At 42.4% G+C, this 12,515-nt stretch overlaps 1 protein-coding gene across 6 annotated transcripts in view; it reads right to left on the reverse strand.

The window, feature by feature from the left end:
* Positions 1–12,515, reverse strand: part of clasp2 (cytoplasmic linker associated protein 2) — a 57,625-nt gene that overhangs the window by 41,001 nt on the left and 4,109 nt on the right. For all 6 annotated transcript variants that reach the window (XM_087175587.1, XM_087175586.1, XM_087175582.1 and 3 more), the window contains exons 2-6: positions 10,100–10,178; positions 7,007–7,110; positions 6,333–6,424; positions 4,435–4,510; positions 3,513–3,610 (exon numbers count right to left, since the gene is read on the reverse strand). In XM_087175587.1, coding sequence (XP_087031713.1) covers positions 3,513–3,610; positions 4,435–4,510; positions 6,333–6,424; positions 7,007–7,110; positions 10,100–10,178 — 449 coding nt within the window. The remainder of the gene's footprint in view (positions 1–3,512; positions 3,611–4,434; positions 4,511–6,332; positions 6,425–7,006; positions 7,111–10,099; positions 10,179–12,515) is intronic.

The following is a 12,515-nucleotide window of genomic DNA, read 5'->3' on the forward strand; positions in this document are numbered from 1 at the left end:
ACACAAACAGACACACAATCGCAATCCAGATATGCTCAGTTGTGTGATTTACAGGTAGGACTGTCGGCATAATAACAGGTAAATGATCTCTCACAATTTACTCCTGAGCAGTGTGGGTACACATTGATTACACATGAATTGTATGACAAAAACACAACACAGACACAATAACCCACGTCCAGTAACATGCCCTAATGCCTCCTGGCCAAAAGGTTAGCCATGGATGTGAGCACACATGAATAAGAGTCATACACACCGTCCTCTGTCTGTCTGCCTGTCTGTCTGTCTGTCTCCCTGTCTGTCTTTTGGTGTCTGGGTGCCGGTCCACAACCACCAGACAGCTTAGAGGCTCCTGATAAGTGACGATTAGCGTTGCAACGGGCTGCTCAGCCGTGCAGCATTTTCACGTGGTTCCCTTCCTTTCATTTGCATTTTAATGCACCTATTTGCTTCAGAAATAAGCTATCCTTTAGTCTTCTCACTCATTTGCCTCAGTATTTCCCAGTGGGCTGATTAATAGGTTGCTGCGCAACATTGCATTAGCTCCCATGCTAGTGACACACTCTGGTCCTCGGCTCCCCTCAGCTCTTTGTATCCAACATGGTGCAGTGGCTCTGAGAGGGAGGGAGGAGGAGGGGAGGAGGGAGTGAGGGCGTGAGAGAGAGAGAGAGAGAGCCAAACAGCGAGAGGCCAAAGCATGCTACGGGCATGCGACAAAGCACCACCTACTGTCGCACATACGTACTGTATGCTAAGCATACACCCCACTGAAAAATCTCCACAGTGATACAAAGAGTTAAATCTCAAGCAGGGTCCGTGTGTGTGAGAGAGAGAGACAGAGAGAGAGAGAGAGAGAGAGAGAGAGAGAGAGAGGTGTGTGAAGTGAAGTGGGCTAGTGTGTATGACAGGCAGCAAAGAGATTCAGTTACCCTTTACATAACCTCCTTCTCATACCCAGACACACATATACAGACTCGTCAAAGGGGGAGGGGCTGCACAGCTAGTGACAGACAGACGGCAAGGCTGCCCCCCCCCTCCTTCTCACCTCACTATATTTCCTCCCTCCCTCCTGTTCCCCTGTTTTAATCCTACCTCCCTTTTCACATTTTTTAAATTCAAGGATCCCGTCTTCACACTGCTGCACCTTTTAGACCGAGCTCTCAATCTGTGTTGGGATACAGATCGACTGTCATTGAGAAAGGGTCACCTTGAGTCCAGGGGACACAAATCATTTGCCTCTTGAACAAGAAGAAGAGGAAGAAGTGTGTGTATAAGACAGATCTATTGAATTCTGATTGAACCTGCATTTGAGCTGTTTATAGGAGGCTGCTGTCAGGTCACTTCTCACATACATGCATACACTCAGTACATTAGATAAATACTAGTATAAGGTTAAGTTTTAGTTCTCTCCACACATCAGGGAGTCAGCTAAATTATGTTTAGGCTTTAAAACACTGATCTATAAAACTGCCATCAGTAACAGAAACACAAACAAAGATATCCAGGTGATGTCTGACCTGCATTCAGTGCAGTACAGGATGAGCTGGGTCAAACAGCCAATTCAGGTGATTGACGTTCATTGAGACCAACTGCCAGAAGCTGGTGTATCCTATGCTACTGACGGTCTGAGAGGGGTCATGAGTTTCAATGTGCACAGTGTGCATCAGGTTGTGCTGAACTCTTGAGCTGATCTGAGAATAAAACTATTCTTCAATTGTTTTCTTTACATTCTGGGTCCCCTTTATCCACGAACATTATTCTGAGTAAAAACCTTTCCTTATCATTCAACTGACACGGTCTGTTAACCGTCAGTAGCAGTACAAGCAGCCCATATATTTGTAACTGCTGAATGTTCATTTCCAGTATTTCATTTCTGTAATGGTTTATTTAACGTACTGCATTTGCTCAGACAAAACAATTAAGGTAAAACTCTGTGTCCTGACCTGCATAAAAATGTAATTATACTCATTAGTCACAGGCTCCAGGCCTACTCCCAATTATTTGGGTTAGCAATGTAAATAACTTTTCATATAAACTAATTAAACACATTTGTGTGTGATTTAAAACTGTTGGCTTTGAATACTGTTTCAGGCATTTTCTAAAATTAAAGGGGGCAGAGTGAGTGAGTGAGAGAGTGAGAGAGTGAGTGAGTGAGTGAGTGAGTGAGTGAGTGAGTGAGTGAGTGAGTGAGTGAGTGAGTGAGTAAGTGAGTGAGTGAATGAGTGAGTGAGTGAGTGAGTGAGTGAGTGAGTGAGTGAGTGAGTGAGTGAGTGAGTGAGTGAGTGAGTGAGTATTCAAAATGTTCCTTATAGAACTTGGGTTCTTTGTTCTTTCAGGGTTAAAATAAAAAGCAGCCCCTCTTTTCCTCTCTCCACTTTAAGCCCTCTGCTCTCTTTCAGGCTTTAGAAGGTTTGTTCTTTCTTACAGAGTAGTAAACACAGTAGCATAGAGCATAAAACAAAAACACAGGAGTCATCCACCTCACCTCTCATTATTACTCCATATCTTTTCCACCTCTTATTCTCAGCCTTCCACACTCCCCTTCTCTGTCACGATGTTCCCTTCTTCTGCCTTATCTGATGCTAGCGCTACAGAGTTGATATGTGATCTTTTCAGCAAGACCCTGGCTGCAGCCCTGCATTCCACTCGGCAACCATATACTAACACAAACACACTAAGGCACACACAACCTCCACCTTGCCTTCACACCAGTGCTCCAATATTATCAGTAAATAAACTAATAAAACGGACCTGACATATTTGTGCTGCACACAATGTATGCAAACATTTGCAAGAATTTCATATTAACTGCACACTACATGTTACAGAAGAAAGAACAAGCATTGGTTTCAGACCTAAGTCACTGTAGCTCCCAGACCTCTACATATCCCCTAAAGCAGACAGACACACTGGTCTGCATAAATTCCACATACACAGACAGCATGTTTACACTGGAGACAGACAGGCTTAATATGCGCAACACATGACACATGGCCACGGCCAGCATTCACAGACGCAAGACTCATTCTGAACAGTCAGTACACAACACAGGCTGCTGCTCGGATCTGTATCATGGGAGAAAGGGAGGGGGTTCACTGTCTGCTTAGAATAACCCTCAACTGGGCACATGTAACCAGGACGACCAAAGGAGGACGAAATCACTCAATGGACCTCTTCAGATGACATAAACACACACACACACTTTCTCCAATTTTTCCCCAACTCTGTTACTCCACCCAACGCCTTTGTACCCCATCTGCCCCCTCCCACCCCCCCCCTCCCACAGTCAGTCAGCATTGTGCTCTGGATGAAAGTGCCTCTGTGTGTGTGAAGGGCAGAGTGGTGCATGGTGTGGCCTGGGACAGACTGAGTGCCAAGGCCACGGGACCCATAGACCCTCCACACATCTCATCCCTGCTTGATGGGAGAGCACATACCAATACATGCAAATAAAAATATCATCAGCACTGACATAGACAGATGATCGGTAGCTTACAGACTAAACAACTCACCGTGCAGCAGGCAGTCCTCTCTTTCCCACGTCTGCTCTCACCCGCTCTCCGACGTGACGATAAACATCCACCAATGTTGTTATGGAGGTCTCACGTACCTATGGACAGCAGACATTAACCAATTTCAAAGTTCTCCACACACAGAAATAAAATTACACGCATGCACTCGCACTCTAACATAGTGCACACAAAGTCATCTAAATGTTTATCCTGTCAATGTAGATGTGTGTGTTAGAAACATTATGGTTAATTTTTTCCCCCATAATGATTCCATAAAGATTACACTCTTTCTCCACTGCATGGGATTACAGAGACTAAAGATTGCAAATGTAAACGGATATTAAAAAATAAAGCCTTAAGGGCCTGTACTTATCCCCCCAATGGGAGACATCTGATTTACAAGTTATGTTGTTGGCACTGTTGTGATTGGGTGGTGGGATGCTGTTTAAGGGAATCTCTGCAAATGAGGGTGGGCGGGCCGGTTATGGATGTTGATTGGTCAGGACTGTATGTGGGTAGATAATCATTGGGTACACGATAGAAGCAGATTTCAGCTTTGGGGTGCAACTCCACAGGAGGTTAAACCAACCTCTCTCCATCCTTCTCTCTCTCTCTCTCACAGACACACACACACATACTCAGAGCTAGTACCGTGTGTGTTAATGGCTGGGTGTTGGTGCTCATGATTCAGCAGTGAAGCTGGGTGGGGGGACTATGAGCCCATCTCCTCACTAATAACAGTAATAATCAGAGAGCTGTCTTGAGATGCCTGCCAGCACACTTGGGGTGCTGAGAACTAAACCACAGGCTTAGCTGGAAAGTGATACCAGGAAGATACAATGGAGTCAATTCAATCACACACACATACACAGTAACAGACATGTATGCAGGCATGTCGATCTTATATCAAGTTCTACAGTACCTGTGGGTTCTGATCTCCAGTCAGAGAGCAGAGATGAGGAACTAATTTACTGAGGCTCAGCGGCTGGGCTCCATACCTGAAAGAGACACACAAGAGCACAAAGAGATGAGAAGGACGATTACTAATGACAATATAAAGCAAGTATAAAGATATGATCATAATATCATATCGTCTAATGATTTCCTGCCTGCATTCATGTCACATTTGAAGGAGTGAGGAAAACACCTGTACTCTCAGGAGGGAGACTGAACTTTTTAAAGCATAGTGTAAATTCCAAATAGGATTTATGGAACATATAAATTAATAAATCAACATCAACTGAGTTGTAATAGTAAAGTCACCAAAACTGAACAAGCAAGTGATTAGTAACTGGAATATGTTGAGTGTACAGCCAATATCTCCTATAATATAGGAACAATGCAATCAGATTGTTAAAACAAAAAAACAAAGATAAACATGGTTTGATAATTTTCCAACATTACTTATGAGTGGTCAAGTGTTCATGAGTTTAGTGTCATGCAGAAACTTTGGTTGTGTGTGCTGTCAAGCTTTTTGATTTTCTTCTTTTATTGTACTGCATCAAGCTCTGTCAGCCACAGTAATATCTGGAGCCATGAAACCCACACACAATCAAAACTAAATAAACACATGAAAACCCAGAAGCAGACACTCATATTTTACTCTCAGGCTTGACGGATACCTGTGTACGTTCAGTAAACGTCTTAACTTTACTATCATTGTAGCAGCTTAGCATTTAGCACAACACTGTCACTTTTCATTAGTAAAAAGATGCTAAAAGTAGCACAGCGACTCTTACGGCCCAGATTTGTTGTCTGTAGAAGCCTTAAGGTGGAAAATACAGTAAAGTACAACCTGCACAGATCTGAACTGCTGTTGAGCTGCTGTCATACAATGCACAGCAAGCAAGTATCTGTTTAGTCTTATGTCTTGGTGTGTTTGTTTAATGGAGGTTGCAAAATGTAGGTTAACTATGTCTCTACAATCCAAGACAGATTTCTTGAAGATCAGAAATCTTCTCATAACTAATGGAAGGAAATGAGAGCAAACTAATTAATTTAGAAATGAACTGAAGACAGAAAAATGTGCACAGAATACAATGAAAACCAAGTCAAAAGGGTTTGCATGCAGCCCAAAAATCAAGCAAAAAATAAGCAACTAAGCATGTGACATTAATACTGATTATTTGCAAGTTATAATATATGGGGAGAAATTAATAAAGTGTGCAAACAGATCAACTTCAATTTCATTTCTGGCATACATATACTCCTTTCTTTTATTTTGCCAGATATAAAGGCTCCGACCTCCTGTGGCTTCTGGAAAAATGTCTCTAGATGGACCAGCATATTTTCTTTGGACCGTAGTAAGATAGAGACCCATTTCAATTATTTGTTCATGTTGATTTAAAAAAGAAAGTCCTCCATCAGTCCTGGCAGCTGAGCATGAGAGTGTGCAAGTGTTTGGGCCAGGGTAAACTGAGACCAGACTTTTAAAACTCCCTGAAAGCAACACATGGCGACATAAGCATACATGTAATGGCACATGACAAAAGTGGCAGTGCCATTTGTTGCACGTGTGCCACCTCCACCTCTAGAGTCACAAAGACAGTTAAGAGGATTAATCCTGGAGACAGAGACTGTGTGTGTTTCTTGAACAAACAAAATGGGGCATGCTCATGGAAAGTAGCAGTAACAACAGATGGAAAGAATCTACACCTCAGTGTGCAATACAAGAAATACAATGAATTGATTTAAAGCAAGTATGATTAGATACGTTTAATTTTTGACTTTTCTGTCAGGACTAATGTACATCTTTCTGTAATGTGTTATTTCACATTTCTCTCTGGAAGTGATACAGAGGAAGAGGGGGAAGTTACTCACGTGTTGAGCGTGGCACTGAGACAGAGGCAGACTCCTTCTCGACTGCGGAAGTTCTTATGTTTGAAACCAGGAAGCAGCCTTTCCCAAACGTACTGGACAAAGGAGAATCAGGAGGACATGTGTGGGAGGGAGAGAGAGAGAGAAAGAGTGTCGGTAAGAATGAGCAGAAGTAGTTTCGGCCAGGCAGCTCAACAGGGGTTTGAGCAGATTACAGAGTACAGAGAAGGTTACAATCTGTGGAGATGTGCATGTGTGGTGAGTGTAGATAACACAAAGTAGAAGGGAGCTGTATCCCGTGTTATTCCTTACATATCCAGAAGATGGAGCCCAAAACATAGAGCACCTCTCTGCTGTAGTGAGTATCTATTATTGATGTGGATGTGGCTGTGATTTGTCTGCTGTCTCGGTTCTGCAGCTTATTCATGCATTTGAATAAACTACAATTGACCTGAATAGGTTGCTCCAAACTGGCTCGTCTACCAGTATAACAAAACTGTTTCTCACATTTGCTAACTTTCTATCCATCTACTGTCAAGAGACTGAACTTGAAATTCAACAGAACTGAAACTATTTTAAGGAACAACCAATGTTTATTCCTTTAGATTACATCTAACAGATCTTTGAGTGAGAAAAGCTGTCAGATTTTTATGTGTGTGTATATGTGTGTGTCTCACCATGGGCGAGGTGGTCTGCTCCATGCAGCGAAGGATAAGACCTTGGCTGTTCTCCCTAACCTGGTCCTTCCCATCACCCAGCCTGTCCACCAGAGCTGGCAAGACTACAGACAGAAACAGAGATGGGAGAAGGGAGAGAGAAATGTGAATCATGAGTCATGAGAGTCAATATATGAAAAATTAAGCTCAGTTTAGAGTATTTACATCAAGCACAGGAGAAATGAGGCCACACACAACTGACTCTGTACCAGTTTTAAATGGCAAAGACAACAAAGACTGCCCCCAAGTGGAGAGTGTTTAAAACATAGATATTCAAAGATATATGTCCATCATTAGTACAGTGTCTGGGAGAGAGAAGAGACTCATTGTACTGTAAGAGCTTAAGCAATGACACCATCGACACGAAGGCTCTGACAGAACGAGGCGAAGGAGAGGACAGGAAATGACAAATGGACCGTGACTAAAATAATGTCAGGATCATCAAATGCTCTCGTGTCAGTTCCACTTCAACACACAACTGATTCAGTAGTGAGGCCGATGCAATGTGGTGACGTGCACAGTAAAGGATGAAAAGTAATAACCTTTCATGTTGAAATTCAACTGAACTATTGTATTTTGGCAACTAGTCAAATGTTTCCGATGGTCGCTCTATTCCTCCATGAAATGAAGAACAGAGGTGCCATCAGCTTTAAGTGTGTTTTCAGCTTTATTATCAGATGAACAGGTACTTGGCAGCTTTTGATCTAAAGGCCTGCAATTTGTGGTTACCACAAAAAGTAGGGTCAACAAATTAACCCTAACAAGCATCGTCAGTCTATGTAATTACTGATATAGTTTATTCCTCTGTGCCATAGAGCTCCAGTGTTGTCCAAAAACTATTAAAAACACATCAATGAGGCAACATTTTTCATGCAAAATTCACAGCTGAAAGTAGTCACCAACAAATTAGCTACTTCCTCATGTCTGAATAACGTTTGCTTTTCGGGGGAAATTATTTAACCTCTTTTAATATATACAGTATATTTCTGACGCATTTTGAAAGATTTACATCTCGGTAGAAGAAAAGAAAAAGGGTTCCTAGCTGAGGGCAACAGACTGTCTCTCAATACTTTGAGAGACTGATTAACACATCATTGGTCTTTTCATGAGATTTGCTGACAATTACAAAAATATAAAGTACTGCCAGCTTCAACCTTTAACTTTTAAAGTCCAACATTCACAACATGCAGTTTTTTTTAAATGGCTCGTCTGAGTCAGCAGCCCATAATACTTTAAACGCACTAAAGGCCAAATCTGTGGAGTCTCTGTTTGACCATCAGGTGGAGACACTAAACTTTCTGAGTTACATAAAACTCAAAACCTCCCTTTGACATTCACGTAACGAGTAAACACAAATACACACAGAATGCCATGTGCGCGCACACACTCCTACCCACATTCCTAGTCTAAAACATCAGCGGGGGCGGGGGGGGGGGGGGGGGGGGGGCAGGCTGATGTCATCTGTCCTTTTCCTGTGTGTATGTGTGTGTGCGTACATTATGTTACCATAACAGCTGGTCGCCTAGGCACCAAGGACAATTCCCTCAAACAGAAAAAATGACAGGGTGCATTGTTACATTGTTGCACACAACAACGTCATATGCTGTAGTTGAGATGAAAACACACACACAGACACACTTTTCTTGTATGTGGAAAGTTGCCTCATTTTGTTTGACCTTTTTCAACAGGTCACTCTAACTGTGAAACCACACGGCTGCTGGGCCAATCACATCACTTAATTTTATCTGACACACTACAACCTTATATGATCTGTATATATCAATACCATTTATACCTCACATCTGGGAACTACTTGGCAAGATGGCCAACAGCACAGAGTCAATTCCTGTGCACATGCAAACACATAGTGTAATGGCAGCAGCCCTGTACAATGAGTCAGTTCTGTAGATCAATACAATCACTGTCTCAATGATCTCATCTTCCTCCTCTCAGTGAGTTTGTGAGTGTGTGTGTGTGTGTGTGTGTGTATGTGTGTGTGTGGGAGGAGGGTGGGTGCAGGGAGAAGGAGAGAGAGCACAGGAAAGGAGAGATGGAAGTCAGATGGAGGGAGGGAGATTCCAGAGCCAGCGGTGGCTCAGAGAGATGTTTTTACCATCAATCTGAAACACACACTTCCATTAGACACACTAATACACACAGCTCTGCTAGGGCACTGTCCTAGACAGTGAACTAGATGCGTGTATAGTGGCAGACTCTGCACAGTGTGTCAGGGCCAATCTTCCCAGAGCTGCACTGCAGGGTTGAGTGCGTTTGTTGGTTATGAGAGCCACTGACAAAGACAGCTGGTGACACCTTAAGCGGGCACACACAGGGGCTGGCACTGACATAACACACACATACACACTCATAGGGCATGTAATCTGATACAAGGTTCAGTCAGTGAGGTCATATGAATGTGTGGTGTGGTGTGGTTTTGGGGTGTTATGGGGTGAGCTACAGTATGACAGACAATTCAGAGCCTAAATACAGACTAGAGGATGTATAACAGAGAGAGGGTGGTGCCAGGCTTTAGAGCAGTGCTGCTGGTCTGTCTCAGAGGAACCACAAAGTGGAAGTGAGAGACAAAATGGAAGGACAGGCCAAATGCTGAAGAGTCTATACAAAAATACACAAACATCACACTTCAAATAGTATGGAGTAGAGTACAACGTAGGAAACTGTTGTAGGTTTCAACATTTATATATTTTTCAATTCAGTAACCACTGAAGCCAAAAGGGTAAACTCATCCTTGACTAGCAAGCACTGTTCAAGATAGTAGAGGGAGCACTTTGCAGAGGACATTAACTTTTGAGCCTGATGAACTGAAGAAAGAAAGAGATGGTTATAATCCCCTTTGCAAAGAATCACAAATGATAACAATAAGTGTGAGTTGGCAATAGAAAAGCTGAAAACTGGTTTGTGCAGCAGCAGGTTGGTTCTCTATTTTAAGGACAAGAAAACTACAACAAAAGATAAAAAGTATTTGTTTGTATCATAAAGCTGTTTTTATTTCAGCATTCAAAGTTCAGCCTGGGGATAGGTACAGTATCTCACCTGTGCCTAGGTATCCTTTGAACCGCTCTCCCATGCGGTCCACAAACGCACTGCAGATGTCTATCCCCATCAATGCCACCTACAAAGTAGAGTGAGACAGACGTGGGTTATAATGGGTCATACACAATAATTAATATGTTGATTCAGACTCAGACATTTCACAGGACTTGCTTTTCATTTCACATCAACAAAGCATGTACATGTCTGCTTACATATTAACCACAGTGGCAACAGTGATACAATGGCTGACACAATAGCTGATTTTTCATCCACCTGTTCTCATGCAAAGTTTGTACAAACCCATAACCCTGAATGGAAACGTCCGGTTTTCAGTTGAAACATTTCAACCAATGAAGGTCATCTGTAAACTGAAGTTATAATCTCCCTAAACACATACAACCACATAATCTCTGACGGCCATATGAACATACATGGGCCTTTGGGTTCAGATTATTTAATCACACAAATGCTCTGAAATATGGTGCTTGGCTGAAAATGTGTTTGTATGGATTAAAGATGATACTTCAGTTAACAGAAAAAAATCTAAACTAAAAGAGTCATTTAACGGCTAATACCTCTCTGTCTCAAAGGTTATGTCAACAGCTGTGGTACTCTTTATTATGAAACCTTGTTGTGGCCTCTTTATACTCTCTGCATAGCAACAGCTGATGGAATCACACAATGATTTGCATTTTTTTGGAGATCTGGTAAAAACTCAAAGGACTTTTGTGTCAACATGATGACTTGAGTCAATTGTAGACCAATACGTTGAGGTTGTCCCAACACGTAAAGAAGCATGCTCCGCATTCACCACTCAAGATGTCTCTTATAGTAACCCTTGACAATCCCCTTTTCCCGTCTCTCTTTTCCCCTACTGCCCTGATTGGCTCAGTCACAAAAAAAGGAAAATTGGCTTGTGATATGACTCGTAGGGGGAAGGTAGACTGGATTTTTTTGTCTAGTGGTAAAGTTGAGTTTTCCACTGTGTTTCTGATTAGGATCACTTCCCACACTGCGCTGTGCTCCTGGAATGCTTGTTTTGGCAATGCTGCGGTGAAACTGAACAGTCCAAAAAGAAAATCCATTAAAACATTATTCTCCAGACTCCTCTGTCATGCTCAGAGTGGGGAGACAGACTGCAGTTTTTTCCCTATTTTAGTCAAAGGAAGAGCAGAGCCAGGTAACTACAGAAACAAAAAGGAGGAGAATGGGTGGAATAACAGGGACGAAGGCCAAGTAATACTACAGAAGACAAAAAAAAATAAATAAAAAATCACCTGGAGAAGAAACATGAGCTCTGGGACAATATGACGACTACATTATATTGACCTAATTTAGGGGGAGCAGGGGAGAAAGGCAGGAAAAACAGCAGGAGAAAGATGAAACAGTACGAGAAGGAAATCTCCCCCAGGCCTCCCCTCCCCCTCCTCCACCCAGCACCCCAACAAGCTTGTCGCCCACAACCATATGGCATCTTCATGTGGAGAAAGACAGAGAAGAGGAAATAGAGGACAAGAGACGGAAGGGCCTGCGCTTGTTATTCACCTTGGACAGGAGAAAGTGAACCGGAGGTGGAGAAGGTTCCTTACTGCTCTACAGACCATCTGCAGCTAAACATCTGGCTAGGGGGTGAGGAGGGGGGGATGTGTGATATCAAAAGACACTTAGGTATCACCCCAAATACTAAAAACATCAGGCGTGTGGATAAAACAAGGATAGCACTGACACACAAATTTTATCCTACAACACGCAACTACTTCATCTGTAGTCTGCAATCCCCAAAAGATCAGGGCGGCTGAGGTATGCTGGAGAAAAAAAACAACACAGTAAATATTTAGCTCTGTATGAATGGGTCTTTGTGAAGACCCAGGTTGCTGCGTATGGTGGCTTAGTCTCTAATTCGCATACCACGTACAGGGTTTACTCTGGATTCTAAAGAGGCTTAAAGTGAGTTTTGGACAGAAAAACGTGGTCCAAGGCTCTGATATCACACAGCCACATGCAAAGACGCAGGCTAGTGCTGGAACAATTATTTTCACTATCGATTAATCTGCCAGTCTTTTTTTCCATTAATCGTTTCATCATTTGGTCGACAAAATGCAACAAAATAGTGAAAAACACCTGTCTATTATGTTCAAATCCACACTCAAGCTGTGTTGCTAAGTCTATACTCACTTTCACCTTTGTGGTCACTGTGCAGTTGGCAGGCATGAAGAAAGTTATTGTTTTACTGAATATTATGATACAAAACAATAGCAAAACTCATCTTTGTTTCATGTAATGACAGAAACTAGCATTACATTAGCCTGTTTAATTACCATATTGGCCCAGTTACATTTAATTTATCAGATTTTCCCTTTCACACAGCACAAAGAATGGTGCCTGTTAATACTGTGGATGATGGCAAAAGACTGGC

This window comes from Seriola lalandi, unplaced genomic scaffold (genome assembly GCF_002814215.2).
Source record: "Seriola lalandi dorsalis isolate HSWRI2012SDOR001 ecotype SW California unplaced genomic scaffold, Sedor1 jcf7180002054476, whole genome shotgun sequence".
In the NCBI taxonomy this organism is placed as follows: Eukaryota; Metazoa; Chordata; class Actinopteri; order Carangiformes; family Carangidae; genus Seriola; species Seriola lalandi.